The sequence below is a fragment of the Paroedura picta genome, chromosome 9, assembly GCF_049243985.1.
Source record: "Paroedura picta isolate Pp20150507F chromosome 9, Ppicta_v3.0, whole genome shotgun sequence".
Classification (NCBI taxonomy): Eukaryota; Metazoa; Chordata; class Lepidosauria; order Squamata; family Gekkonidae; genus Paroedura; species Paroedura picta.
Window position 1 is genome coordinate 19,959,891 of NC_135377.1, and position 27,877 is coordinate 19,987,767.

The 27,877-nt window shown below is 43.5% G+C and overlaps 1 protein-coding gene across 2 annotated transcripts; it reads left to right on the plus strand.

The window, feature by feature from the left end:
* Positions 1-42: 42 nt before the first annotated feature.
* On the plus strand, positions 43-27,849 carry YWHAZ (tyrosine 3-monooxygenase/tryptophan 5-monooxygenase activation protein zeta). Of its 2 annotated transcripts, none has more exons than XM_077351774.1 (6): positions 43-290; positions 2,807-3,110; positions 18,924-19,047; positions 25,974-26,137; positions 26,221-26,316; positions 26,796-27,849. In XM_077351774.1, the coding sequence occupies exons 2-6, from the start codon at positions 2,817-2,819 to the stop codon at positions 26,853-26,855; spliced, it is 738 nt and encodes a 245-aa protein (XP_077207889.1). In that variant the 5' UTR covers positions 43-290; positions 2,807-2,816; the 3' UTR covers positions 26,856-27,849. The 2 variants fall into 2 exon arrangements, with proteins under 2 accessions (XP_077207889.1, XP_077207890.1); XM_077351775.1 differs by lacking the exon at positions 43-290 and adding an exon at positions 494-610.
* Positions 27,850-27,877: the final 28 nt, after the last annotated feature.

A 27,877-nucleotide genomic window follows, 5' to 3' on the forward strand; every position in this document is an offset into this window, starting at 1 on the left:
CCGTCGCGCTGTTGGAGCCGAGGGGGGGGGGGGCGGCGCACGGGCGAGGGAGGGGGGATGGGCAGGAGGGGAAAGTGTAGGCGCAAGCGCGTGCCCGCGCGCGGTTGCCATGGCGCCGCTTGACGTCACGGGCTCTGTGTTGCCCGTGCGTTGCGACGCGGTGATTGGCGGAGACCCCGTGTGTGGCGCTTGGGTGAGCGAGAGCGAGGCTGCAGCGGAGCGAGCCGCGATATAGGCACAGTCCGCGCCGGTCACCCGCCTTAGAGACACTCGTCCCGTCCGCCCTGCAGGTAACGGCCTCCTGCCGGCTCTCGTTTCCTTCCGGGAGAGGCTCCGCGGGCCGGGGCGGCTTTGAGGGGGGGCGGCGGCGGCGGAGGCAGCCAAGGTTGAAAGGGGAAGCAGGAGCGGCGGCGGCGGCAGCGTCGAAGCGGGTGTCTGCCGCCCTCCCCCTCCGCCCGTCCCTCCCTTCCTTCCTTCCGAGGGCAGCAGAAGGGCGGCTCCCAGCCCTGCGCTGGACGAGGCGGCCTGGTTGGGAAGCGCCATTCATTTCTGTGGCTGCGGCGGGGGCCTCCTGCCCGGTGTCCTCTCCCCCCCCCCGAGACCCACACAGGTGCGGCCGCCCCCACCTGCCCGCGCCCCGCTCTGTGGGAAGGGGAAGGCCCGCGTGAGGGGGGAGGGCTGAGGCGGAAGGAAGGAAGGGAGTGGCGGTGGGGGGGCTGCCTTCCCCCCTCCCGGGCAGGTGAAGGGCCGGGGCGGCGCCCCTGGTGCCTCCGACCAGGGAGGGGGCGCGAGAGCGGCTTCTCGGGGCGAGGGGAGGAAGATGGAGGTGAGGGGGGAGGTTCCGCTTCCAAGGGCGGCGCTACCTGTGCGGCGGGGCGAGGGGGAGGCAGAGAGGGTGGGGGGGGGAGGGAGGGCGGCCGCCGGGGCCCCCTTCTCCCCCCCCGGTCGGAATTTGTCCTCCAAACGGGTCTCCCAGGGAAGGCGGGGGAGGGAGCGCTGCCATGTGAGGGAGGGGCGCCATGTTGGGGAGGAGGGTGGCTCTCCGCGCCCACCCGCTTCTCTCCCCTGCTCTCCGCCTGGCGTGGCGGTGGTGGTGGCCTTGCGGCGCTCGGCCTCGCCTGGCTGGAAGTGGCTGCGGGGGCCGCCGCCCGCTCTCCCTCCCTCCCTCCCTCCCTCCCTCGGGCGCTCAGGGTGTGGCTTCCCGCCGGGGAGCGGCGCCTGTGAACCGGTGCGGGCCGCCGCCACCGCCGCATTGGGGGCTCGGCGCCTGGCGAGGACCGGGGTGGGGGGCTGGAAGCGGGGCTGCGATTGGCGGCCGCCGCGCCAGAGGCTCCCTCGGGGCGGGGACCGCGCCGCAGCCGCAGGGCAAGGCGCGGGCGAGCGAGCGAGCGAGCTAGCGGGCGAGGCAGGTGGGCGGGCGGGCGTGTCTCCTGCTCTGCCGCTCCCGTGCCAGCCGCCTGGGCTTCCCCCTTTCCCTCCGGGTCGGGGCGGGGATGCTGCATCCCCCTCCCGGGGCGGAGGTGACGGGGGTGAGGGGGGGGGGATTAACGCGCAGAGAAGTGGGCTGGGCTCCCACACGAATCCGCCATGACAAAGAGCCCAGACGAGGCGCTTCATGTCTCGAGAGCCGGGCGGGCGGATGAGGCGGTTGCGACGCTGGGAGGGGCAACGGAGGGAGTCTGGCCTGGCTTGTCCTTTTCTCTTTCTCTCCACCCTGCTTTTCTTTCGCCCACACGTTATCGCCTTCATGCTCGTACCCACGGCCGCTCTCCACCCCAGCCATCTTTGTAGCCCTGCCAGCTGCGGCAACACACCCGTGGCGGCTGCCTGTGCCAGAGAGTTGCAGCAGCGGCGGCGGCAGCCCCGTTTTGTACTGAGGAGTCCCACTTTCATACTGGAGGGAAGAGCATGCCCTGGTGTTGCACACAAGTCACCTCCTCTCAGTAAAAAAAAAAAGAGAAGCAGAGACCCTCCCTGCAGGCCTACAGATGTTTTGCCTTGCAAATCTGATGGCATTAAGTCACTAAGCAATTATAGCTTCTAGCTTTATTTTTGCAGTGTGAGCTGTTCCCAGACGGGTATTACATTATTGATGAGGAATCACTGAAGCTAGGACAGATTTGTGGACTGTTTCCTGGTCTTTGTGTAGCCTGGGTGGGGTAGCTTATGAAGCTGATTTAATGTAAGTAGTTTTAAAATTGGTGTTTAGCTCTTTACTAATTCAACGAATGTAAATTTCTGTTAAAATCAGTGAGACAGGAGGGTCACCGTCACCTTAACACGTGTTCTGTTGAAGTTAAACTTCCTGATTCAGTAAGGACACCATTTGAATTGGTCAGTTTCTAATGCACTCTGGTGTCAGTGGATTTGTCTTGGCATACAATGAGATGCTAAAGCAGAGAACCTGGAGTTTGTAAAAGAGAAGGGGTTGACTATGTAATAACACACAATTCACTTTATGAAATATTTTCACAATTATGTAATTTCTAAGGTGCATTGGTTTCTCAAAATAGCCATGCGCTGATCAATCTTCTTTTGAAATAAAGGCCTAAGAGCATCTAGAGACAAGCCCAGTCATAAGGATAGTTGAATTATTGTGGTCCAAATTCAAGATGTAGAAACAAGGGTTCTGCATACACATTGGGATAAGTTCTGCTAAAATTAGTAGTCTGTCCTCCCAGGTAATTGAGTGCATACCTCCTGTACAAAGGCAATTGAGTGCATGCCTCCTTACCTTGCTAACAGCTGGATTACACATGCTTAGGACCGATGCCTGAGTAATATCTTACTGTTTTTCATTCTCCAGAGAAATCAGCATGGATAAAAACGAGTTGGTGCAGAAAGCCAAACTGGCTGAGCAGGCTGAGAGATATGATGACATGGCAGCCTGCATGAAGTCTGTGACTGAGCAAGGAGCAGAATTGTCCAATGAGGAGAGGAATCTTCTCTCTGTCGCTTACAAAAATGTTGTAGGAGCACGTAGGTCATCCTGGAGGGTTGTCTCAAGTATTGAACAAAAGACAGAAGGTGCTGAGAAAAAGCAGCAGATGGCTCGAGAATACAGAGAGAAAATTGAAACTGAATTAAGGGACATCTGCAATGATGTGCTGGTGAGAATTAAGTAACCTTTTTCATTATCATCCAGGGGTCCATAAGTCTGTTGAATCATTGACACATTGTGATCATCAAATAGGTGACCATACAGAATACTTCTAAATCTATTCCTCAGTTACGAACACCTCTTAATCTATTGCTCCATCATCTTTGGAAAATGAAGTAGTGGGCTGGCCTCTTAATTTTTTTTTTACATGTAGCAGGAATTTCGTATCCAAATAACTTGATACTTTTTTTACAGCACAAGTTTCTTATTTGATCCCATTAATTTTGATGCAAGAAGTCATTTATGACCAGTTGGCAATTGGGAGGAACAAAGAACGCAGACATAATTTTCTTGCTATCTACATAGTCTAGAGAGTGCTGGCATGCACTTTGATGTTGTAATTTTCACTAAAGAACACAGGCCCCTCCCTGGGTACGATGATGTAATGTTAGCCATGACTCAGCCATGCAGAACATGCTGCGAGGAGGAATTAGCACTGGTAAGGGCCAACCTGAAGCAAAAGTTGCTGTGGCTTAATATTGCTTAAGTAGGCACTCCTGGTAGCTATACTGTAAATTTGTAATACATCATATATCACACTTTAAAAGAGAATCTGGTAATGCACAGTTCTTTTTTCTAAATCACTTTAACATGATCACCCAGTTGATGTAACAGTTAACTTATTTGCTTTGTTGTTGTTGTTGTTGGATGATATATCCAGTTGGAATTAACATCTGTATTTCACTAAGAAATTTAAATACCTGTCTGCTTTGGTGCTTTTTGTCAAAGGATTCTAATTTATTGCCTTGTACTTTTTGTGTAGAGCTGTACAAATGCGTGCTTTAATATCTCACTCATTTGATTCAAGCATTGAATATATTAATTTGAAGAACCGTATTCTTGATTTATTAAACAATGATGATAAGCGGATGATTCATTTCTGACTACCAGACCACTGTGACACTGCCTTGTGTCCTGCTCAACTTTCTAAGGTTTTGCCCTTGTCACTATGGTGTGCCGGAGAGGAGCACTACTTTTCCTTCCATAGAAGTGATGTCCCCATAAATTTGTTACCTGGGTGGGAGAAAATAAAGGGACAGGGAGTATTCAAGGCCTCCCCTATCAGCATTTAGTCACTTGTTCTCATTGGCAATTAAGATTACTCTTTAGTTGCAAGGGTAGAAGTGGGAATCCTACAGTTCCCCCCTTTCTTTCACTGTAGGGCAGGGGTAGTCAAACTGCGGCCCTCCAGATGTCCATGGGAATTGTAGTCCATGGACATCTGGAGGGCCGCAGTTTGACTACCCCTGCTGTAGGGGGTGATGGGCAACTGCATCACTTCCTGCATGAGAGAAGCTATTCACTAATCAAAGTATGTAAACATCTGAAATAAAAGGTATCATTGAAGTACATAAGAAACTGATGATTTGATTTTCCCAGAAGTTTAGTATCCAGGCAGTGACCAAGGCCACACATTATTCGTTTCAATAGTTGGTGGATACTGTATGCCTTCAGAACATATGGGTTGACAAGTTCAGCTGCTGCAGTCATATAGATTACAGTAGCTGTATGCATATAAATCCTAAATAAGGTGCTGATTCATATTATTGGGGTCCAGAAACAGATATTGCTAAAATCTTTTTGTAGTGGCTGTACTTGGGGGGGTGGGAGGCTGGGTGTACTAATCTAAACCATCATGGCTAACATAAATTTCCTGAAGAACACTCATTCAGAATCTTTGTCTTACAGTTTCAAAACCTTTCTCTTATTACAGGATTATATCTGCTTAGGGTCATGGGAGCTTATAAAATGTTTGGTGTTTCTGTCTTTGCTTTTTGCTGTTCCCATGTACCTGGTAGGTCACTTCAGAAGGATAGCCACAATCCAGTGTACAGCTGGTGTGTCTCAGCGTGTTGACATTAGTGCACTTGAGGATGTTTAACTTTTTGCTGGACCATGGCCTGGGTGTCAAAAAGAAAAAGCTGGTGGTGATTAGGGAAAAACAGTGGGTTGAATCCGGAGATGATGTTCCATTACTCCTTTCTACTAGTTTGCATTTGCTGTCTACCATTAGTGAGGGCCCTCTGTCACCCAGAAAGAGATTTTTGGGAAAGGCAGTGGAGAACTGGCCTCTTTCTGCTGGTGCAAGTCTGTTACACCAGCAGAAAATGATATTCGCCTGTGACTAACAATGCAAGTATGCTTTTTGAGCTTAAATATTCACAATTTGCTTAAATATATTCATCACAGTATGTTATATGGCATTAATCGTTTGGATCAAGAAGGCACCCCCTCCCCCCAGACTCTTTATATAGAAAAGCATGTTTAAACACTGGATCAGCCTTTATCAACTTCTTTACCATGGAGAAACCCCTGAAATGTTCTTCAGGCTTCAAGAAGCCCCAGAATACCCCTTCCAGGCCCATCATTGGCTATTGGGGTAGGGGAGGGTTTGACATGACCATATATAGAAATTTTTAAAAGAGATTTTGTGGCAGTTCTATATCAGAACCCAATCACTCATAGAAATTTAACCTTTAACAAAGTAAATAAATCACGTGGAAGGATCATTCTCTGATTCCTGCACCAAGTAAGATAGAATTATGGGAAATCCTAGGTGACATCTTCCCCTGTGTGCTAGTATTCTTGTTTGGAGATTTCATTACTAATAGTTAGCATTGAAAAAAATATGCCAGAAAGCATTTAATGTTTTGTTTAGATGCTTACCTACAAAGTAAGCAAGATGAGAAATTTGTTCAAGCAGAATTCAAATCTGTCTATATTTTCAGGCCCAGATTAGACTTCTGGCCACTTGATATTAACTTTAAAAATATTAGGAGACTTTGATTTGATTCAGAATGCCTTCTCCAATCACATGCACAACTCCTGTTAGAAGAACAGAAAGTTTCTGCCTCCCCTCTGCATTCAAATGCTCCTCCAGGGGGACAAAGGGCTCCTCAGGGACAGCATGAGCATGAAATCAGGGGTCTGCAGCAGGAAGTGGTAATTGTCCCAGTGATACAGTTAATAGATCCAAACCCAGGCTCTTACTCTAAAAATTATGAGTCTTAAAGGAATAGTTATGTTTGAGATTCTGTGTAGAACAGCTGTTTGATGTGTTTCATTCCCATGTTCATGACAATTCAATTATAGGCTTACCTTCAGACACATTGATGTAGCCTGAATACTAAAGTATTAATATGTTCACATAAATAGCAGTGGGTATTCATTGACTTTGTCTTAAGTCATATTGGTTACTCTGCGATGAAATATGTTAAATGTGTTAAGCTATGGTGAAATTTGTTAAATGAGTGGGTTTTTTTGGGGGGATGGGTTTCCAGCACTCATAAAAAGTTGCACCAGTTTCCACCAATTCCTCAGGATTGAGGGAGCCCTGAAAAAAGATGCTGGTACACAGTAGTGTTACGTATCATCACAAAAATAAACTCCTACTTTAAAGTAGTGGTCTAGGAAGGACTAGAGCAGGGATAGTTAAGCTGTGATTCTCCAGATGTTTATGGACTACAATTCCCATGAGCCCCTGCCAGCATTTGCAAATCCTGGCAGGGGCTCATGGGAATTGTAGTCCATGAACATCTGGAGGACCGCAGGTTGACTACCCCTGGACTAGAGCACTTAATAGAGAAAATACAGATGGACAAAACATTGTCATTTAACCTTACTGTGTAGAGCACATTTAAACTTTGCAGATAGAGTACAGGTTTAGAAAATAGGTCTGAAGGCCAAGCAAGACAAATTGCTAGTAGATTTGTGAATTTATCTCCCCTGTATTCTGGAGGGGGTGGGTATATTGGCATTTCAGACCAGGGAGATGTTAATTCTGATTCCTACCCCAAAGGTCTGTCTTTGCACACACTCACTTTTATTTGCCTTTGTTGTCTGTTTGCCCAGCAGAGCAAAAAAAAAAAAAAAGATGGTGAGGAGATGTTTGGGGTTTATAATCAACCCATGTTGGTTTTGTCAGTCAAAACCACCTTGGAGATCAGTGCTGGGGGGGGGGGGGATTTTCAGCCTCAAGACCTTGAATTCATTACAGTGGTAACGTTGCTTTGCCAAACTCTTGTATGGATGTAGATATTCAGCATGATTTGCTTCATTTCTATATGATTACATCATTCTCTCCATTTCATCCTTACAGCAACCCTGTGAGGAAAGTTAGGCCAAGTGTGTGTTGATCGGCTTGATGTCCTAATGTTATAGCTTGATGTGTTGCTGATATTGATTTAAATGGGTAGCCCACAGAATATGTTCAAATAATATACTATCACGTGTCTCTTCAGCTAATGAGATGTGTTCCTTGAACTAGACATTGAATTACTTGCTTTTGTGTACTATTCTAATTTTTGTCTCCATGCTGAGACGCAGAATAGCAAGTATCTAAATAAGTAAATGTGATTGCAGGGTAATAATTGCACCTGATGTTCCAGTGCAGCATCTCTTTAAAATATGAACAACTTCTTGCATGTTCAGTGTTCAGAAAAATATTGCTGTGACAAGAAATACTCTTGGTCGTGTATTGCTAAAAAGCAGTTGTCCAACTGCTGAGATTCTGTTTTACCACATTTGTATACATTGGGTCATTTGTGTGACAATGGCAGTATCGTGGATGTTTTCATCTATCACTGCTTAATTAAATTAATTTTTAAATTTAATTTTATCTGCTGTAATTATGTACTTAATATTTTTTGTACATCGCCTGAGCCAGCTTGGTCTAAAATCCAGTTAACTGAACTGACTAAACTAAGCAGAAACATTTTTTTGTACTGGGAGATGCATCATAATGTAGTGGTAAGAATGATGTTGTAAGCCACGTTGTGTCTCCAGTGGGAAGAAAAACAAGGTATAAATTTCCATTCTTTGGCTAAACCAGGACATGTTCTATGATGTTTTCAATTTTTAATTTCCTTGCATGGTAATTTTGAATGAGGTCAGAGTAGTTAGCTTTGAATAGTGTTTTAAAATGACAAATAATGATTTGTAAAGTTTTTAGGAGGAAAAACTGGGTAGGTTTAATATATTTGGAAAGAGCAATAACCTTTAAAGAATAAGTTAATGCATTTTTATCCTTGGCTTTATTACAGTTAATGAGCAATTGATCTCTTTGGGACAAGTGAACTGTTCTAATTTGTCAGATGGGACATAGAACATTAACACTGCAGTTCACTTTCAATAGTATAATTACTGAAATCCCTAGATAATATATCTTAATGCATTGTTAGCCTCTGCGTATGGAAAACTGGATGCCAAAAAGATTGGCTAAATTTTTTCAGAATGGTTCTTCCAGTTTAACATGTCGGTTGAAGATTGTGAAAAAACCTTATAGGAAGCAGATTGTTAGAAACATCTGTTTCAGTCACCTGCAGAATTGTAACTTAAATAGGGAGTAGCCCTCCAGAGTAATATTTGCTGGGTCCCAGTAATATTGTGATTAACTGCTACCTGAAGTCAAGAATGTAACTTTATAATCTAGGTTATTACCTAAATTGACAGAAGTATGTCTTTTATAATGATTAGGCAGCACTTTCCATTTCTCTATCTTTATGAAGCTTAATATTTTGGGCAGAAAAGATCAGGCCATTGTAGTCCATACCCTCGTTACATCTATATTAGATTATTGCGACACGTTCTATGTGGGGTTGCCCCGAAAAGTGTTCAGAAATTTTATTAGGTAATACCATCATAGCACTTTACTTCCCCCTCACTCTCACTGGAAAAAAGGCAGTGAGCTCCTGGTTTTTTATTGTAAATCAGTTTTTAATAATTTAAATGTTTTAACTCGTCATAGTATTGATATGCTGTGAGCTGCCCTGAGCCCTCAGGGAAGGGCAGCATAAAAATCTGAAAATAAATAACATAAATGTAGTGCAAAATTCTGCCTCTAGGACAGTGGTCCCCAACCCCCGGTCCAGGGACCGGTACCGGTCCGTGGATCAGTTGGTACTGGGCTGCAGTTCCTCCTCGTCCTTCTCCCCAGCTGCTGCCTCAGGGGCTGCCCTGCTACTCTGCCACCGGCTCACCTTTGGTACTCTCCAGCGGCCGCCATGAGTGGGGCTCCCCTTCAGCATGGCACTGCGCAGCTGCTGCTGGCAGCGCCCCTCCCAGCAGGCGGTGGGAAGTCAGGGGCACCAGGGGGAAAGCAAGTGGAGCAGGGGTTCAGGCGCCGGCGACGTCCCTCAGCAAAAGACTACCCCCCCCCCCGGGCCTTAGTAAAATTGTCAAGCGTTGACCGGTCCCCGATGATAAAAAGGTTGGGGACCACTGCTCTAGGATATTAACTGGAATTGATTGTAGAGACCATATCACAGTATTGGCCTATCTTCACTGTCTCCCATTCGGCTGGTATTGACTTTACAAGCCCTATATGGTTTGGGACTAACATAGATGAAAGTTTTGACTACTCCCTTATCAGTTTACCTGAACAATGCCATCATATTCTAAGGCCCTGCTTCAGGTTCCCTCACCTTTTCAGATTAGATGGGTGTCAATCTAAATCATGGCACTAAAACTCTGAAAATCTCTGACTAGGGAGATTCCCCTGTTGCCATTTTCTGCCAGTGGGTGAAGGCTTTTGCTTCATTTGGCATTTGCTCAGTGATACCTTCTTCTGCCCTGTGTGTGTGCACGCCTGTGCTTTTAATGCTTTTGTTAATTGTAATGCATTTTGAGATGTGGTTTTATGATCGTCTTTACATTTGTCAGCTGCCAAATGAGGACAGAAAAGAGGATATAAATTTTGTAGGAATATAATATTCTACTTTTATTAGGGGCAAAGCCCATTGCATCCAGAAATACAACGGGTGCTAGGCCTTTAGGGTGGGTGAGTTTAGTGGAGTGATGTTCTGTGTGTCACTACATGTTAGTAGTGGTGGCTTGTACTGAATGTGATGGCATTGTGATTTGGGGGGGGGGCATATGCATACCAGTGATGAACAGTCTATTGGCTTGATGAACAAACAGGCTTTGGTCAGTTGAGAAGTCCATTCACCCCCTTGAACTGTCCCAGGTCCTTCAAAAAGTCTCTAGACAGCAGGCAACCAACACTTGGCAAACTCATCAATTGAGCCAGCATAGCTTCCAATTCACACAGACATGCTAGATGGAGGCTGGGAGCCGGCAGCACACACATACGGATGCAATATGAAGGCTGGGAGAGGGCACAATATGAAGTGGGCTGCTGGGTGAGGAGAAATAGACTGCAGGAAGGCAGAGGGCACAGGAAGGCGGCAGCACATGGTGGTTTGCCCTGGGAGGAGGCTTCCCTCCTGACCAGCAGATCATAGTGTACCTCAAGAAGGCCCGTCTCCCTCCCAATCTGAATAGGAAGCTGTAGGAAGGTGGTGGGGTGTGTGAACAGGCAGCTACAGGCTCTAAATTGGGGAGAGGCACGGGCAGGAAGAGTGAGGCGTGGCAGGCCCTGAGAGCTGCCTACAGCCGCTTGGCACAGATGGGTTTGCAAGGTGGTGGGAGGGGTGGCCTGTAGTGGTGGGAGCAGGGATAATCTTCCAGCTGGCAACTTCCCAGGGGGGGCTTGAAGTTGGAGGTGACTTCCCACAGCGCCTGGAAGTTGGAGGTGGTCAGTGAAGTTGGAGGTGGTCAGCTGGCCCCAATGTCTCTATCCCTATTGGAGCCACAGTGCCTGGGAGGGCTATTCCTGGCTCATGGCAATTTCCTATTGAGGGAATACTAGGGAGCAGGGGTAGTTAACCTGTGGTCCTCCAGATGTCCAAGGACTACAATTCCCATGAGCCCAACCATGGGAATTGACTACCCCTGCTATGGAGGGTGGAAAATGCTACCAAGGATAGCCATTGAGTCATCCCTAGAATTCCCACAACATTCCATTATATATAGGTTACGGATATTTGAATTTATATAACCACTCATACTGGGGAGTTGGCGCATGGCGTTTTACAACAGAATACAATACATCAAAACAGTTAAGGGTCAAGAACAGTTTTAAGTGCAGTTTGAGTTCTCTTCCTTCCGTTGTGCTAAGAGGGGGGAAATCACGCTGTTACACATAAACCTCTTGAGTAGAATGAAAACCTAGTTTAGGACAAGATTGAGCGTCCATGTTAGCTAGAAGGGAAAATCTAACTGTAGACAAGAAATGATCCCAAACAACTTTGAATACAAAAAGATGGGACAGAAGTGCTAGGTAACCATACAGAAGCATGCCTCATCCTTCCTCTTTTTATAATAATATACTGCCAACAGAAATGTGGTCATGGCAACATGACTCTGTGTCGGTCATTAAATCAGTGTGATCTTGGGACATGGTCTGCAATATGTGATAGTCTTCAAGTGTCTCACATATTCTCTCATAGTATATGCATCATTATAAGTGAAAAGTATACTAGGAAGAGTACGTTGGCATTTTTTGCTAAAAGCAGAAGGGGATTGTGATGTAGGCAAGCTTAACCCAATGGGAGAAAGCTAGTAAGAATTGAGTCCTGTTTTGAAAGCTGAATTCAAACAAGCTTCATGTTTTCAACTTGACTTCTGCATTAATAGAACACATTATACAACAGGGGTCAGCAACGTTTTGTAACTGAAGGGCCACATTCTGACAAAACAAGTAATTAACAAAGAACCTGTGTCAGAGTCCATTTGAAAACAAACAACTTAACATTAAGGGTCAATCAACAGGTCGGGTATCTAATTTCTGCCACCCAAACACTGTTGAGAGCTCTATGTTAGGAAGCGTCCCATATGAGGTCTCAATAAGTAATATACAGGCACAGCCTGTATAATTGTTTTGCTGCACTGGCATGGGTCACACATTGATTATTAGTAGCTATTCACCTCTATTCTCTTTCTGTAAAGAAAATAATCTCTTAAAAGCTCTTTAATAGCATAAAAATCTTTGCCTGCCATTCCCTTCACATTCTGGTTTTTATAGCATTCCACCTATTTCTCCATTATCCAGTAATGTAAAATATTTCAGAACGAAGTTCAAGTCCACTGACACCTTTTAAACTACCAAAGTTTAAGATACAAGCTTTAATATGCATACATTCTTTATCAGGCACAGTATGCTTGCATATGAAAGCTTATACCTTGATTAAAACTTTATTGATCTTAAAGGTGCCACTGGACTCACCTAGTTTGCTACTTCAGACAAACATGGCTATCCATCTGAATCTATCTTTGTTAAAAATATTTCATTTTATCTTTTAAAGGGTAAAGTGTGGTTCCATGTGGGGCCACATTTGGTCCTAGAGCCATGGCTTCTAAGTAGAGTAATGAGCTAAAATCACAAGTGAAATTGGAATGTCATGGCTTATTTGACAACTGTATACAGGAGTCTTGATAACAGAAAAGCGGCCATATCACCCTATGTGATTGCACCTAGACTAAAGAAAATCTAACTTGAGACAATAAATAATTCTGTCAATGGAATTTTCAGCATAGAGGAGTTGCTATTATTTTAAATTATTATATTTTTCCTCTCCTTAAGGTTCAAAAAGAGCTTGGTTAACTCTTCATATTTGTATTGTAATTGTTTAACCATTAAAACTAAAAAGATTTAAAAACATTCCACAAACATCATGTACCTAAATAAAATAGTAAATTTTCCATTGGTAAGTGGTATTTGTTTGCCTGTGTATGACAATCCAAAAGATTGTGTTTTCTGCATGGAAAAAACTATGTGGGACAGAGAATACAGTAAGAATGGGAATTTGCTGAGCTGAAATGGAAAAAATAATACTCTTATCTCTTACTACCATCTGATGAAACTGGTCTTCAAAGAAAGGTTTTACGTAATTTCTGACTAAGGGCGTTTTCAGTTTATAATAATTGTGAAAGTTTGCTCTAGAGAGTGGATGCTGATTCAGAGAAGGCATTGTTTCAGCTCCATTGACTTCACCTTGATAAGGAGCCATGCTAGTAGCACCTGCTTACTCTCTTTCACAGTCCTCTATCAGGTATGGGCGGGCTGGGTATGTGTGTTTGTATCCCTGATATACAGCTCCACTCCTGCAACTTTTTTAAAAAGCTGCTACTTTTTAAAAAATAATACTTATTAGTTTACAATATAGAAAATAGTTGATATGGAAGAAAGAATGAATGCTGCCAGAAAAGTTAGTCTCTTCAGCTGTTTCTCTATAGTCTAATACAGTTTTCAGACCTACTTGTTCATATAGTCTAAATCAGTGGTAGTCAACCTGTGGTCCTCCAGATGTTCAGGGACTACAATTCCTCATGTTCAGGGACTGAATTGTAGTCCATGAACATCTGGAGTACGACAGGATGACTACTCCTGGTCGAAATAAAAATGCCAGTGACTTTGGAATTCATCTGAAGGTCCCTTGTTTGCTAAGTTCATCAGCTTGGCCATTCTGCATAGTTCTCTGAGTTTATCAAGCCAGGCTGTATTTCCAATCACTATTCTTAGTGCCATTATCACATGGAAAGAAGTTCATTAGCCTTACTAGGAAGGTTAACGGGTGTAAAGAGTAACAACATAAAATCAGAATACATAGGAAAGTTCACATTTAACTTTATTTTGAGTACGACATGAATTTTTGTCCAAAAATTCCCTGGCCTTTTTACAGATCTATAAAGAATCAACTTTTTAATGACACCTCCATCATTTTTAACCATTCTTATCATGTTTGGTGTTATATACCTATAAAACATTTTGTACTAATTGTCTCCTAACAATTGACATTTTGCGGATATTATGTTTCCCCCAAAGCTGTTTCCATTCATGAAGAGAAACATCATGAGTTAAGTTCTGCATCCACTTCACCATGCAATTTTTTATCTGTTCAGTTTCAGTCTTGTATCTTTAAAAAATATTTTATTTATTTATTTTATTGCATTTATATACTGCCTTCCCCTGAAGCTCAGGGCGGTTCACATGAAACGTAAAGGAACAATACATCAAACTTTTAGAGCAAGTGAAAACTGCATGATCAAATGGATGCAAGATTTTGGAGAAAACATCCACATGTGTTAATGGGAAAGTTTATGAACTAAAGATGTTTACGTTTTCTGAATGTCAAACACTTAAAAGAGAAAACTGATATAAAATGAGCCAGTCCACCACAGCCTCCAGGCACCTGGCCAGATTGTCTGGTGGGATTGATGGATGGTCACCCATTATCAGAAATAGCTGGGTGTCATTAGCATCCTGATAGCTACCCAGTTCAAAACTCCTGATCACCTGGGTGAGGGGGTGCATATGGAAGTTAAATAGCATCAGGGAAAGTATGGCTTCATGCAGGTCCCCACAGTTGATGGCCCTTGTATATGGCGGTCACCCACTGCTACTTTTAATGTTGATGGGAGACACAAGAGTTAAGGGTCCCATTGTGTCTAATTGTGCAGTTTTGCCCTTTAAAATGTAGCCAGGTAAGAAAGTGATTGTGGTGTTCCCTGATTGCAGATTGGAGTGCTGTCCACAAGTACTTGGTGCTGAACCACCACAGTAGAGGTTTATTGTTGGGCACAAGAATTTCATATGTTCTGTAACTAGGGAAGTCCTACAAAACCTGTTGCAGTGAAAAGAGTGTATGCATAATTCTGATGGAATGTAGGGTGCCAATTATTACCCTCTCCCTGTTCAGTCATAGTCTAAATTCCATGATGGCTCCTTATGTCACTTTCATTTCTGCTTGTTTTATTATGTATTTGTTGTATCATCCTCTACTTTCTCATTCTGCTGAAACACCTAGGCCTGGATTTCAAAAGATCAGTGTAGCCACGACTACATCATTGTATTGCCTTATAAAGCTGGGCAGGAGGGTTCTTTGTGTATTACTGAGGATTTAATATGGTATTCCACATATTGTGCTACTCACATTTAGGGGCTAAAACTGTGCTTACAAGTACTCCAAATTCATTTGCTGGGGTTTTGGGAGAGTACATTACAAATTATTTTATGCTCTGTGACAGCTATTTTCCTAATGCTGTATGCTGTTGATAGTTGAAGAGCTTTTCAGTAATGCTAGATCTTGCAAGAGGTCTCCATTGTCAATATGGGCATCAATTATTCTGCTTTGTAGAAGAGGATAAGTGTGAGAAAGGTGGGTAAAACCATACACTTACTAAGGAAAACCAAGATCCTTTCCAGTCCTCCTGATTCGTCAGTGGGGTTAGCCAATAAAAACACCTGCCTTACAATGCCATTGCCCACTTTTTAGAAAACTCAATGTGCACCAAGAGAAGTGTTGATGGGTACCATATTGGGAATCCCCAGCCTGGGTATTAATGTCATATTTCTAGCAAAAGTACTGGAAAATTGGGAACTACATGTTAGTTTTGATTTTAGTAGCCAGCTAATTGTGCCTTTTTTATCCTAAAACTGTCACTTAGATTATTCAACATGATGGGAGCAAACTGTTTATGCTCAAATTTAAACACTTATATAATAATAAAATTGTGTTTTTAGCCTGTCCTTCCAGTGTTGTTCAGGGTAGGTAATAACATTTGTAAAAACATCATATAATAGATTAAAAATATATTTATCTAAAATATTACATGTCTGAGCGTTCCCAACTAATATACCAGACCCTGAGGTGGGGGGTCAGCAAATTCTGTCTCTTCAATATTTCCCTAATTATATTACCTTGCATGGGATTTGATCTAGACTAAAGTTTCTACCAGCAGACCAGAACTTTCCTGACTCCCCCTTCCCCTCCCCTCCTATTATACTCTGTGAAATGCTGCCCCTCAAGTTTTGCAATTCTGAAGAACAAAATGGAGGCATTTTCCAGTAAGAAAGGAGGAATTTGAAGTAAACTGCCACTGTAGCATGGATCCAGCTCACAGCAGGTTCAAGGTTAAACCTTATCCTAACTCAGTCTTTCTCATAAGGGTTTCAGGAAACCCTGGGATTTCTTGATGGCCCTGGGTTGTTGTTATGTGCGAAGTCGTGTCCGACCCATCGCGACCCCATGGACAATGATCCTCCAGGCCTTCCTGTCCTATCCAGGCCTTCCTGGCCCTGGGTAGGTTTTTCAAATAGGTTGGAGTTAACTCATTTTCAATATATATTTAAGATTTGTTAAGCATGCCCCCCAGTAGATCCGAAAACAGCTGTCAGGCAGCTCTCAGTTGATTGTCAGGCTTCTGCTGCAGTCCATTTAAAGGTTAAAGGGACTGCAGAAGGAAGGCAGTTTGAGGATTAATTGTGCTGGGGGTGGGAGGGAGCAGACTGTTTCTGCTGTCTCAGCTTGGGTCTGGCTAGCTGTGGCATAGCAGATTCTAGAGACAGCTTCTCTTGCAGCATCGTTTAAACTGTGCTGCAGGAGAAACCATCCCAGCAAGGTCTGCATCTCTCCCTGTCACATGTAGATCCTTCTGCTACAGTGCAATTTAAACCCTGCTGAAAAAGAAGCCGGCCAGCCAGGTCTGATGTGGCTAACAGAGACCTCCCCACTGCATGCGGATCTGGGACCAGCTTCTCTAGTAGGACCTGGCTGATGTTTTTTTTTTTAAATGAGCATTTTTCTTCTCAGGTCAATTGGACCTAAAAGAATTCACAATTTCAAAAAAAAATGCTGGATCCCAATAACATCAGTATTGAGATCTTGAATTTTTCAGAAAGACATTTTTTTCAGGTCCAGTAGATATGAACTGAAGAATACAACTTTTTTTCTTTAAAGTTTACACTGCTACAGTTGTGTACCAAGCCTATTTGGCACCCATGGCATGTGAGGGTACAGGACTTGCTGACACACACCCTGCCAGCGAGGCTTCCCTTTCAGCAAAGAGGGAGAGGAAGGCCAGCACAGACAGAAGGGGAGCAGAGAGGGCCTTCAAGGGAAGCACTGCAATGGCCTCACAGCAACCTGGAGGGCAGTCCTTTGCCATGCCCATTGGCCTTGCACAGCTTTGGGCAGGCTTGCCATAGCCCCAAAGAGGCAGGGGTCTCTGACCTGAGCATCTTGGCCTTTCCCATCCCCTGTCTTTTTACTTTGGGGGGGGGGTATCACAAGGAGTTCACCTGCAGGCCCTGTGACGCAAAAAGGGGTGGCCAGCCCACAGAACTGTTGCTCTGGAGAGCATTTCCACTGGGGCACCTTCCATACTGCAGCCTTCCATGGAGGTGGGATGGCCAAGTTGGGCAAAGCGGACCCATCATTGACACTTTCCCCTGCTTAAAGGTGCCAAAGACAACATGCTACATGTCTGTGCTGTCGGGGGAAAGAGGCATGCCATGCAACCAGCAGATGAGGGGGCTAGAGGACTCGCAAGGGCCATTGGGGATGGGGCATCTGACCTGCTTCCAAAACAGCTGGCAAGACAGAAAGTACATGTGGCTGTTTGGGGGCCCAGCTGGAGAGATGCACTTTCATTCCACTGGAAAACCTCCAGCCGTGTATGTGGGGGGGGAGGGCATAGGAGGAAGAAGCTCAGGACAGGGGTGCCTCCCCTCAGATGGCACCCAGAGCAGGAGCCCTGGTTGCCATACCCCAGATACACACGTGCTGCTCTAGTGTTCTTCTGTGGCAGCTACTTTGAGCATTATCCATTGCATAGGTCATAAACAGAATTAATACCTCACTGGGGAGGGAAGTGATGGTGATTCTGTGATCATTCCAAACCCGTGTGATAGCTTAATTTCGGCATTACTCAATGTGTCCGGGAAGCAACTCATGGAAAAGGAGCTGGGTAATTTTTGAAGAGCCCCTGACTAAGTTACTTTTGAAAGGGTTGATGCTTAGTTAGAACAATAAGAGTGGGTGCTTAAATTATTTTCTAAAGGTTAGATATTCATACTGTAGGCAGCTCCTTAAGTTCTGTGTGGTGATGGGATGAAACATCAAGTGATTTATGATATTTAACAAATCTGATACTAGAATGACTGCTGGGGAGAGGCTTATGGAAAGCCTTCTAAATAGAATGGATAGGGGGAGAATTTAAGGGACTAGAATTATAAACAAGTCTTCAGGACATTTTTACACTGTCTGAAGTTTCTTCACAAGAAAACGCAAACACCCTGAATGGCTATTGCCTTCTATCATAATTGGAGCGGTTTTCTTTCTCTGACGCCAAAGCAACTGTAAGCAACCATTCTGTAGTAAGCTTTAATCTTGTAGGGCAGGGTTGGCCAATCTGTGGCTTTCCAGATGTCCATGGACTACAATTCCCAGGAGCCCCTTCCAGCAAGGGCTCGTGGGAATTGTAGTCTGTGGACCTCTGGAGAGCACAGATTGGCCAACCCTGTATGTAGGACTTCAGCAAGCAAATGGAGCCTTGTTATTCCCTTTCCTTGCTTAGTCGCTTACACTACAGCATCTAGAACAGCATCAGCAGGTCAAGTTGCCAGGTAGGCATTGGTATTGGTATTGCTGCTTGCATTTGTACTAATACACATAAAATACGCAGTTGTTTCAGTTTTGCAGGGAGTGATTGTGGTTTACCTTAGTGGTATAATCTTCTGTGTAAATAGTTAATTGTCCAGCAAGAATTCTCTGTAAAAAAGTAGAGGAAACTACATAAGTGGGTTTGAGTTCTTTTCTCCAGGCTACCAGTGTTTACCTTGAGCAATTCTGAATAGACAGGCAGCTAGTATAAATCTGTATAAAACATGTTTATTCCCCTTAAGGTTAGTCTTACCTCAGATTTCTGAAACAAAAGACATGTAATACCTTCTTAGATCAAGTAAAATAACAGCAGACTGCCTTTGGTCTACAGGTTTCAAGATACTATAAAATGTGGGTATGATTTCTGAGAATACAACTGACTGGAAATGTTCCTAGCATGTTAAAAGCTGCAAGTTGACAACTGTAAATTGTCTATTGTGAATGCATATAGCATGTTGACCCCTCTTTATTTTCAATTTTAGTCTCTTTTGGAAAAGTTCTTGATTCCAAACGCTTCACAAGCAGAAAGCAAAGTTTTCTATTTGAAAATGAAAGGAGATTACTACCGTTACTTGGCCGAGGTTGCTGCTGGTGATGACAAGAAAGGTACAGTGCTTTGGTTTCTTAGTGGGAAATTTATATGGTGGGGGATGATGCTGAAATACTTTGTTTTGGGTGATGAGACTACGGCTTTAATTTTGTATCATTATTTGCTGCTTTAAAAACTTGGATACAAAGAGTACAGAGTGTATGGTCTGCTTTTGAAATCTACCTTGTGTGGCAAGGGCAACATATTGAAATGTTACACACACTACTCCTGCTGTATTCCTGTCACATATTGCAATGCTATTGTTAGAGGATAAAAAATCCATTTCATAAGGTGGTATAATCTAGTGAAGGGAACCCATGTGGAGCTACGGAGACCTTCTCTCCTGGCTCCTCTTCCCTCTACTTCATGTGTCACAGCTGGTTTTATCATACCAGCAGTAACTGAAGTGGGAGTTTGAACAATGAGCTGTTGGAATGTTGCTGATGCTCCAGTGGCTATAGACTGTCAACAAAATTAAGACTCTAGCCCTCCCACTGTTTCGGAAAGTGTACCCTGATGCTTAGCTGTGTAAATAGGGCCTACTTTCTAATATGGTCAAGATATGCTGTGGGAAATGCTAAGCATAAAGAAATCTCCCTCCTGCTTACCTCCTTCCATGTGCTTAAAAGACTTGCAGCTTAAGTCTTTTACCAAAGGAACTGCTTGACACCATAATGAGACTCTTTACACAACTTTGGAAAAACAATGAAATCAGAAATATAGTCTTCTGTTGAGAGAAATAACTGAAATATGGGCACAATAATACCAGATGCACAACAGGCCTACAATGTTCACATTAAGTGCTCACTAGCTGTTGAGCAAGAGGATGCTTTCCCATTCTGTCATTTCCGTGTACTTCCACTGAAGACATACTCCCTTGATCTGATCTCCCTTCTGATACCTCTAGTGCAGATTGTGGACAATATAGTATTCACAGGATGGAATTGCAAACAGGACCATTTGCAGTTCCTTCTTACTGGTGGCTATCCTGCAAAAGATGAGTGTGGAGACTTTTCGATTACCAGCTTGAGTGTAGAGGAGCATTCAAATGTGCGAGCCTTTTTTGCCATCTAAAAAGCTTTCACTTTTGTAAGAGCTAGTCCTGAAGCAGTGTTTGATGTGATGATCAATGAACAGCTGTGTTCCCCATAGTCCTGTATAGTGGATTGAGAGGGGTCCAACTGGATCCCCTTTGTACAAACCGCTTGCTTACCTATTTTCTCTGGAATACACAGCTACTAGGTATTGACTACGGTAGGGTTGTGAAACCACTACATTCTTCCCCAGTAACAGTACAGTGGTGGGAAATACCTTATGCCCATGAACATTGGAATGCCTGTGTATCACTCTTCATGATAACTCCTGGAAAGGGATGATGTTCAGCTTTGAGGTATAAAGCATCTTTTCTTCTCCCCCCCTTTCTAGTTACAAGAATGGAGCTTAGATTTGTTATAGAGTGTTTAAGTAGATCTTAAATGTTTTGAATAGACAAGTAGTGTTCTTCTGCCCTTCCTGTAGCTTTCTCTGATTTGTTGTTGTTGGAAGTTTGTTCAAACATACCCTTTCAATCGTGCTATGAAGGCATAGTGATTCCTCGTCATGCTACTTCAAATGTAAGGTGGTGTGCTGTGGTTGGTTGTTGAATCAGAATCCTGTTCTCCAGTGAGGCAATGGAGGATAGACAAGGCAGGGACAAATTTCTCAGTTGACTCCCATTTGAGAATATATGAAAGTATTTACCTGTGGCTTTTTGGCTGTTGCAAGATTACAGTGATGGGATAGGTGAAATTTGGAGGACGAGATTTCCCCACTATGCCTCCAGCACTACCCATTTCTTCCCTAACATGCCTTAATAATTTATGCTGGTATGGCAGTTGGACTGAGTCTACATAACAAATTACTTGTTCTAACAACACTCAAGTTGTCAAGGATCTATAACAACATCTGTTAAAGGGGAGTAATTTAGTCAGTCACTTTTAGTTTCAGTGGTTAATCCAATAAGGATTAACCATTCCCTTCCAGTCAACTAGCACTTACCCGTCTCCCTTCTCCAACTTGTTTTTTTTATCAAAACATTTTTAACCAAAAAACTAAAAAGAAGCCCAAATGCATAATCAGAGCTACCTTGCTGTCCAGGTGTAGAAATGCAACTTTTAATCTTGGTTTAATGGTCAGTACTAGCTTGGAAGAGAAGTGCGGGGAAGGCAAGCACAAGGAAGTATCGTTGCTGCTTCACTTAGATTAATGGCAAAGTATAGGCCCACTCTAAATACTCTTGCAGTATTTTAGTTCTTGGCATCAGTATGTTGCTTTTTAAAAACAAAGGATAGCTGTGACCTCAGTTTTTCTGTTCTCAAGCAGAACACTCCAATTTATTAGCTATGACAGAGGACTATTGTGTGCATTATACTAGAATAAACCTTAATTTAGTGTAGCTTGTTCAGAAAGCTATGTCCCCATTTGGAAAACTTATTTACTCTCATTTACTTTTTGCTTTCTTTGACCGATTATGCACAGGAGGGATAAGCCGGGGCAACGCTTATATGACAGCGGGTCAAATTCCCACTGATGTTGCCATCAGCCTGTCCCCCTCCCAGCCCTGCCCTGATTTGGGGTCTAATGCCCAGCGATAAAGGAATACTGATTTTTCCGCATTCCTTTTCATAATGCGGGTGCCATTGGCACCTATGCCAGGCCAGGGCCCCCCCCCCCCACCTACATTGTCCCAGTAGGGACACAAAATGCTTTATTTGACTCCATGGCGCATCGCAGAGCGAAATGAGGTGTCATTCTCCCCCCCCCCCATGGTGGGATAGTGGTGTGCTGCTATCCCACAGTCGTGTGCAGTAACCCCTGCACCACCGCTACAGTGAGGTACAGTGGAGCCTTTCTGCCCTGGAGTTTTGCATGTGCATGCACAACACAGGGGTAGACCATTCTTCTCCCGTTAGTACACGGCAACTGGCAGGGCATGCTACCCTGCCGCTGGAAACCAGTGGCAGCTGTGTTGGGCCACCGCCATGCATAGTCACTCTTTGTGTCACACTGAAATTTGCACCTGCACAGTTTTGAAACTGAATAGAAGTAGGTGCTTAGCACAAAACCACAAAACATTGAAAACAGTAGCATGAAAGCATTATCAAAGACTGGCAATTCCGCAGTTCAGCAAATAAAAAAATCTTGCCTTACAATACAAATTGAATGTTCTTTAAAAATAACCCATTTTAAGCAACACAAAAATCCACTGGCAATAATGTCATGTGAGTATCCTTGAGGAAGGCATTCTAGATACAATGCACCCCGTCATGACTACCCATCATACTTTTGACTGGGTGGATACATGGATACTGATCTGTTTGCCCTGACACATCTGTATGGAAACTAATGATCCTCTGGCCTCAGATTACTTGGGAACTTACACAACATAACCAGCATTTTGTTAGTTCCAGAAACTTAATTGACAACCAGAACAGAGGGCATAAAGCTGCAATGATATGCTTCTGGAGGCCTGTATCAACCAGCTTCTTGGGCATTTTATTCTCTAACAGTTGCACCTACTAAATTCATTTCAAAAGTAGCCCCATACAAAGAACAATGCTATAATTCAATCTGAATATCAGCAAGCCATGAATAACCATGGACAGATCTGATCAAAGAGAGGGTACAGAAGACTACCCAAGTGGTCCTCATCTTGGTCTGTTATGCTTAGCTCAGATTTCTTCAGCATATACGTGCAATTAGGATCTTTTTGTCTTGATTCATTGTTTTGCTCTCTGTTACAATAAATTTCACCCATTGAGAGAAGTCTTTCTGAGTGCCTCACAAATCCCATTGTGTTTTCATTGTGAACAATTTAGTGTAGTTTCCTCTCCTTCCACTGCAAGAAGTGCCCATTTTCCCATCTTCTGCCTCTTCTCTTAATCAGTTAACTTTTTGTTGATTGTCTAGTGATTTGAGCAACACTGTCTTCAAATTCCTTTTTGATTTACCTTGTGCTGCTTTTGGTAGAGTTCGTGTTCCCTTAGGTTTCCCCAATTTGTGCTAGACTTCTGTTTTGTAAAGGGGGTCACATTGTTTCTGCCCTTTCTGATCATCTAGAATGTATTATTGTGGTTTTAAATAACATCAAAGCATCCTGAAGAGATGTGACCTTCTTCTGAACTAATCCCTTCATCTTTCTGGGTAGAACTTTGAAGTTTAACATTGTTATGGTGGACCCTTCAGGCACATGCATGTGGAATTGGATAACCCTGTGATAATTGCTGTTACTTTGTGGTATAAGCACTTTTACCTTCACTGATTTTCAAGTATCACTCAGGATGATCCTCCCCCCACCCTGTCAGATCTACAGCTAAGTGTTTTCAGATATAATTTTGTCTAGAAAATTCCTTTGTCATACTTCTAACATTTACCGATCTATGTGAAGATAATTCCAGTCCCCCCATCTTAACTCCAAGGCATACTAATTTATTTTAACATACCTTCACTGCATACAGTTTTTCCTTGACTTTGATCTAGCTGGGGGGGGGGGGGCTATTCTGCTTTCTCCCTCTAAGATAAGATGATCTGACAAACTTTGGCCACCATCCTTGGGAGGTGAATTTTCCCAAATAAGAGGCTTTTCCACTCCTGTTGACTTAAGTCATGGACCTGTTTAAAAGCTGTTTTGCAGCCTTTTAACATTAAGCTCCATAGGTCTAGTACCCTTTTGGTTCGAGTATAAAGGTAAAGGTATCCCCTGTGCAAGCACCGAGTCATGTCTGACCCTTGGGATGACGCCCTCTAGCGTTTTCATGGCAGACTCAATACGGGGTGGTTTGCCAGTGCCTTCCCCAGTCATTACCGTTTACCCCCCAGCGAGCTGGGTACTCATTTTACCGACCTCGGAAGGATGGAAGGCTGAGTCAACCTTGAGCCGGCTGCTGGGATTGAACTCCCAACCTTATGGGCAGACAGCTTCAGACAGCATATCGCTGCCTTACCACTCTGCGCCACAAGAGGCTCTCAAGAGGTTCGAGTATAGCCAGTCCTATATGGGGCTTGGCTTTTATAAAAACAATGCCCAGCTTGAAGCCAGTCTGAAGACCTGTCCTCCTGATGGCCCTGTCTCATCATCACAATGAGACTTTTCATCTGTTTGCCTAGCCATTCACTTGCATGTGGAGGAAGTATCATTCATAAGAACATGACCCTGGCAATCCTAGACTTAATACCTTGCATGACAGCCTAAATTTAGTTTCTAGGACTCCCCCCCCCCCCCCCGCCATCATGTCCCAATATTGTTAGCGTCAACATGGACCACAGCAACTTGCACCTCCCATGCCACCATCTCATAGACTATAAGCCATTTCTCTTTCTGATTATCAAATTTCCCAGTGCTAAGAGCCCTTGCCATCTGAAGCATATCTTTGGTGCAAAAGATCACCTGCTCATCATCCAAAGGATAGGACTTTTCTGAGGGATCCGTCTTCCTGTCCCTCAGTATGAGGCCTTCCTCCATGATACCACTTCTGCTGTTAGCATAGGAGTATCGGCAAACGTTTCCATTTGCCAGGTTAGCTTCCTCAGCTTCGAGGTAATGAGTTCATTCCTTGAGAGCCAGGAGCATATTGCATGAAGACGACCCCCATGACCAGACCAGAAGGCAGGCAGTCAGACATCTAGCACTTAATACAAAATACCAGAAAGCTCTAACCCTCTGCTTGTTTTTTTTCCCCATTTATTGTATTGTATTTCCCATTTAAATGTAAATATAAACGGATACCACTCCTGGCCACCTCACAGATGCTCAGTGTTTCTTGCTTGTGATACTTTCTCGTTAGGGCTGATGCTTCACTGCTGGGGCACTGTTTTAGTCATGTGCTGTTCTGGCCCTGCCAATGGAGCATCCTTCACCTCCTTCACTTCCAGGGCTGCCTGAAAGTCTCGTGGCGCAATGCTGTCTGAGAACTATAATAATGGGTGCCTTTTGAATTGCTGATTTTTCCAGAGATGAGAATGACAAAAAACACTTGGAGCTTGTGGTGATCTCTGGTTTCTTCAGGCAGCAACTACTAGAAGGGTACACGGATGAGCTGCAGTCTCCCCAGTCCTCTTGGATACAATTTTAACCACATATTTTCTATTTAAAACATTTCTACCGAAACAGTACATCTTGCTTCAGCTGTGATTGGACAGTTGCAAGTTCAGGAGCATTTATACTATGGGCCTGTTTTTCTTTTAATAGCCACGTAGTGTCCGTTTTCTGCAGTGTGACTGTTTTTGAGGCTGTTTTTGGAGGCTATGCAGTAGAAACTGGTAGATCATGGATAGAGTGAATTGTGTTCTACCAGTCCAGTTAGCTACGCGTACCGTTAACCTTTAGAGCAGTGGTCCTCAATGTTTTCTTCGCCGTGACCCCAACTTCAGTGGTGGCTGGTGCAGTGGCGGTGGTGGCACGCGAGCGCGTGTGCACAATGATCAAGGCAGCGTGGAGGCAGCCAATGCCATGGCTCCACTGGCCGCTGCCTCCGCCTGCCTCCACCACCCATTTCTGCTGCCGCGGCATCCAAACTGGCGACCCCAAATGGAGTCCCAACCCCAAGGTTAAGAACCACTAGAGGAAGACTCCTTCCACTGGAGTTGACAGGCTTTGTTCCTTAGGGGAAGGTTATATGCTCAGCTGATTGTAACATACTAACCATTAACAATGGTAAAAAAAAACAAACTATAATTTAATTTAGTAACATTATGCAATTAAATTTTTTGTTTTGTGGTCAATGCTTAGTTCAACGTAATGTTTGCAGTCTATTAATCTTGTTTGTGATAGACATGTTCTTGGAGAATGTTTCTTACAACTTATGAAACATCTTTTTCCAAAACTTTGTTCCTGTCCCATGAGTTTATGTGTTTGATAAAGTACAGTCATCACTTGCTAATTTCCTGTTGCTCTTTGGTTTTCAAGGCATAGTGGACCAGTCGCAACAGGCGTACCAGGAAGCCTTTGAAATCAGCAAAAAAGAGATGCAGCCAACACATCCTATCAGATTAGGTCTGGCTCTAAACTTCTCCGTGTTCTATTACGAGATCCTGAATTCTCCAGAGAAAGCCTGTTCCCTTGCAAAGACTGTGAGTTGAAAGTCTAATTCTTGCATTAAACTATAAACTGTGTTAAAGTTATACATGTTCAAATGTGCGCTTTTTAATCACAGGCTTTTGATGAAGCCATTGCTGAACTTGATACGTTAAGCGAAGAGTCATACAAAGACAGCACGCTAATAATGCAGTTACTGAGAGACAATTTGACAGTAAGTATGTGAATAAATTGTGCTTAAGTAAATCAGTAATCACCTTAGTGACTCCAGTTGGTGTTCCGTATTGATTAGATACTCTTGTGTTAATTTGTTAGACAGTGAAGGGTTAAATTTAAAATTCTAGATGGAATATTTGTGAACATGAGTTCACATCCTTCAGCTGTTTGGTGGCTGTGAAAATTGCCATTGAGCCACAGTCAACTTGTAGCAGCGCTGTGAGTTACTCAAGGCAAGGTACATTCAGAAGTAGTTTGCAGTTGTCTGCCTCTCTGTCTATAACAACCCTGGACTTCCTTGGTGGTCTCCTATCCAAGTACTAATCAGGGCTGTCCCTGCTTAGCTTCTGAGAACTCCTCTAAGATTGGGTTAGCCTAGGTCATCCTAGATTTCTCAGAGAGTATTCAGATGTACACTTGCTTACTCACACTAGCTCTAAACCACTGATAACACATTATTGTGTTTTTCTTAAACAGTTGTGGACATCGGATACCCAGGGAGATGAAGCTGAAGCAGGAGAAGGAGGGGAGAATTAACCAGCCTTCCAATTTGTCTGCCTCATTCTAAAATTTACACAGTAGACCATTTGTCATTCATGCTGTCCCACAAATAGTTTTTGTTTACGATTTATGACAGGTTTATGTTACTTCTATTTGGATTTCTATATTTCCCATGTGGTTTTATGTTTAATATTAGGGGAATAGAGCCAGTTAACATTTGGGGAATTTTTGTTCATCCAAGGTGGCCAATATAGGGATGTGGAATTTTTATAAAAGTTTTACATGTTTGGCGTAGTACTCTGGGTACTCTGTGGCTTCCCACAAAAGCCAACGTTAAACAGCTTCCTATGTTGAGCAAAGAAAAAAAACTGCTTGCCTATTGGTCTGTCACAGTGGTTAAAAAGGGATGATTGGTTGCAGCCACACAGGTGTAATGAATGTGGGTACTTCAAAGCTGGAACACGTAGCAGAGGGCAATGTGGTCTCATGGATGTTGCATGTCAATCATGTGAAATCTGTGGAAACTATGGTCCAAAAATACATCTTTGATTGCAGCTGAAAAGTGTTCCTTAAGGTGGTTTGCTAAACCAATGAATTTTCTTTAGGGAAGGGCAGAAATGGTTCACATTCCATTACTTGTAAAGTTACCTGCTGTTGCTTTCATTATTTTTGCTACACGATTTATTTGTATTTAAATGGTTTAGGCAACCTAAGAACAAATGTACAAGTAAAGATGCAGTAAAAATGAAATGCTTGATATCCATAATTACACTGTATATCGAGCACAGCAGTAAAACAAAAACCCATGTATTTAACTTTTTTAGGGTTTTGCTTTTGTGATTTTTTTTTGATACTTTGCCTAACATGCATGTGCTGTAAAAATAGTTAACAGGGAAATAACTTGAGATGATGGCTAGCTTTGTTTAATGTCTCCTGAAAAATTTTCATGAACAATCTAAGCATAACTGTTAAGAACATGTGTATTAAGTTGATGTAAGTGGAATAAAAGTTTTATGAATGGACTTTTCAACTACCTTCTCTGTAGCTTTCATGTCCGT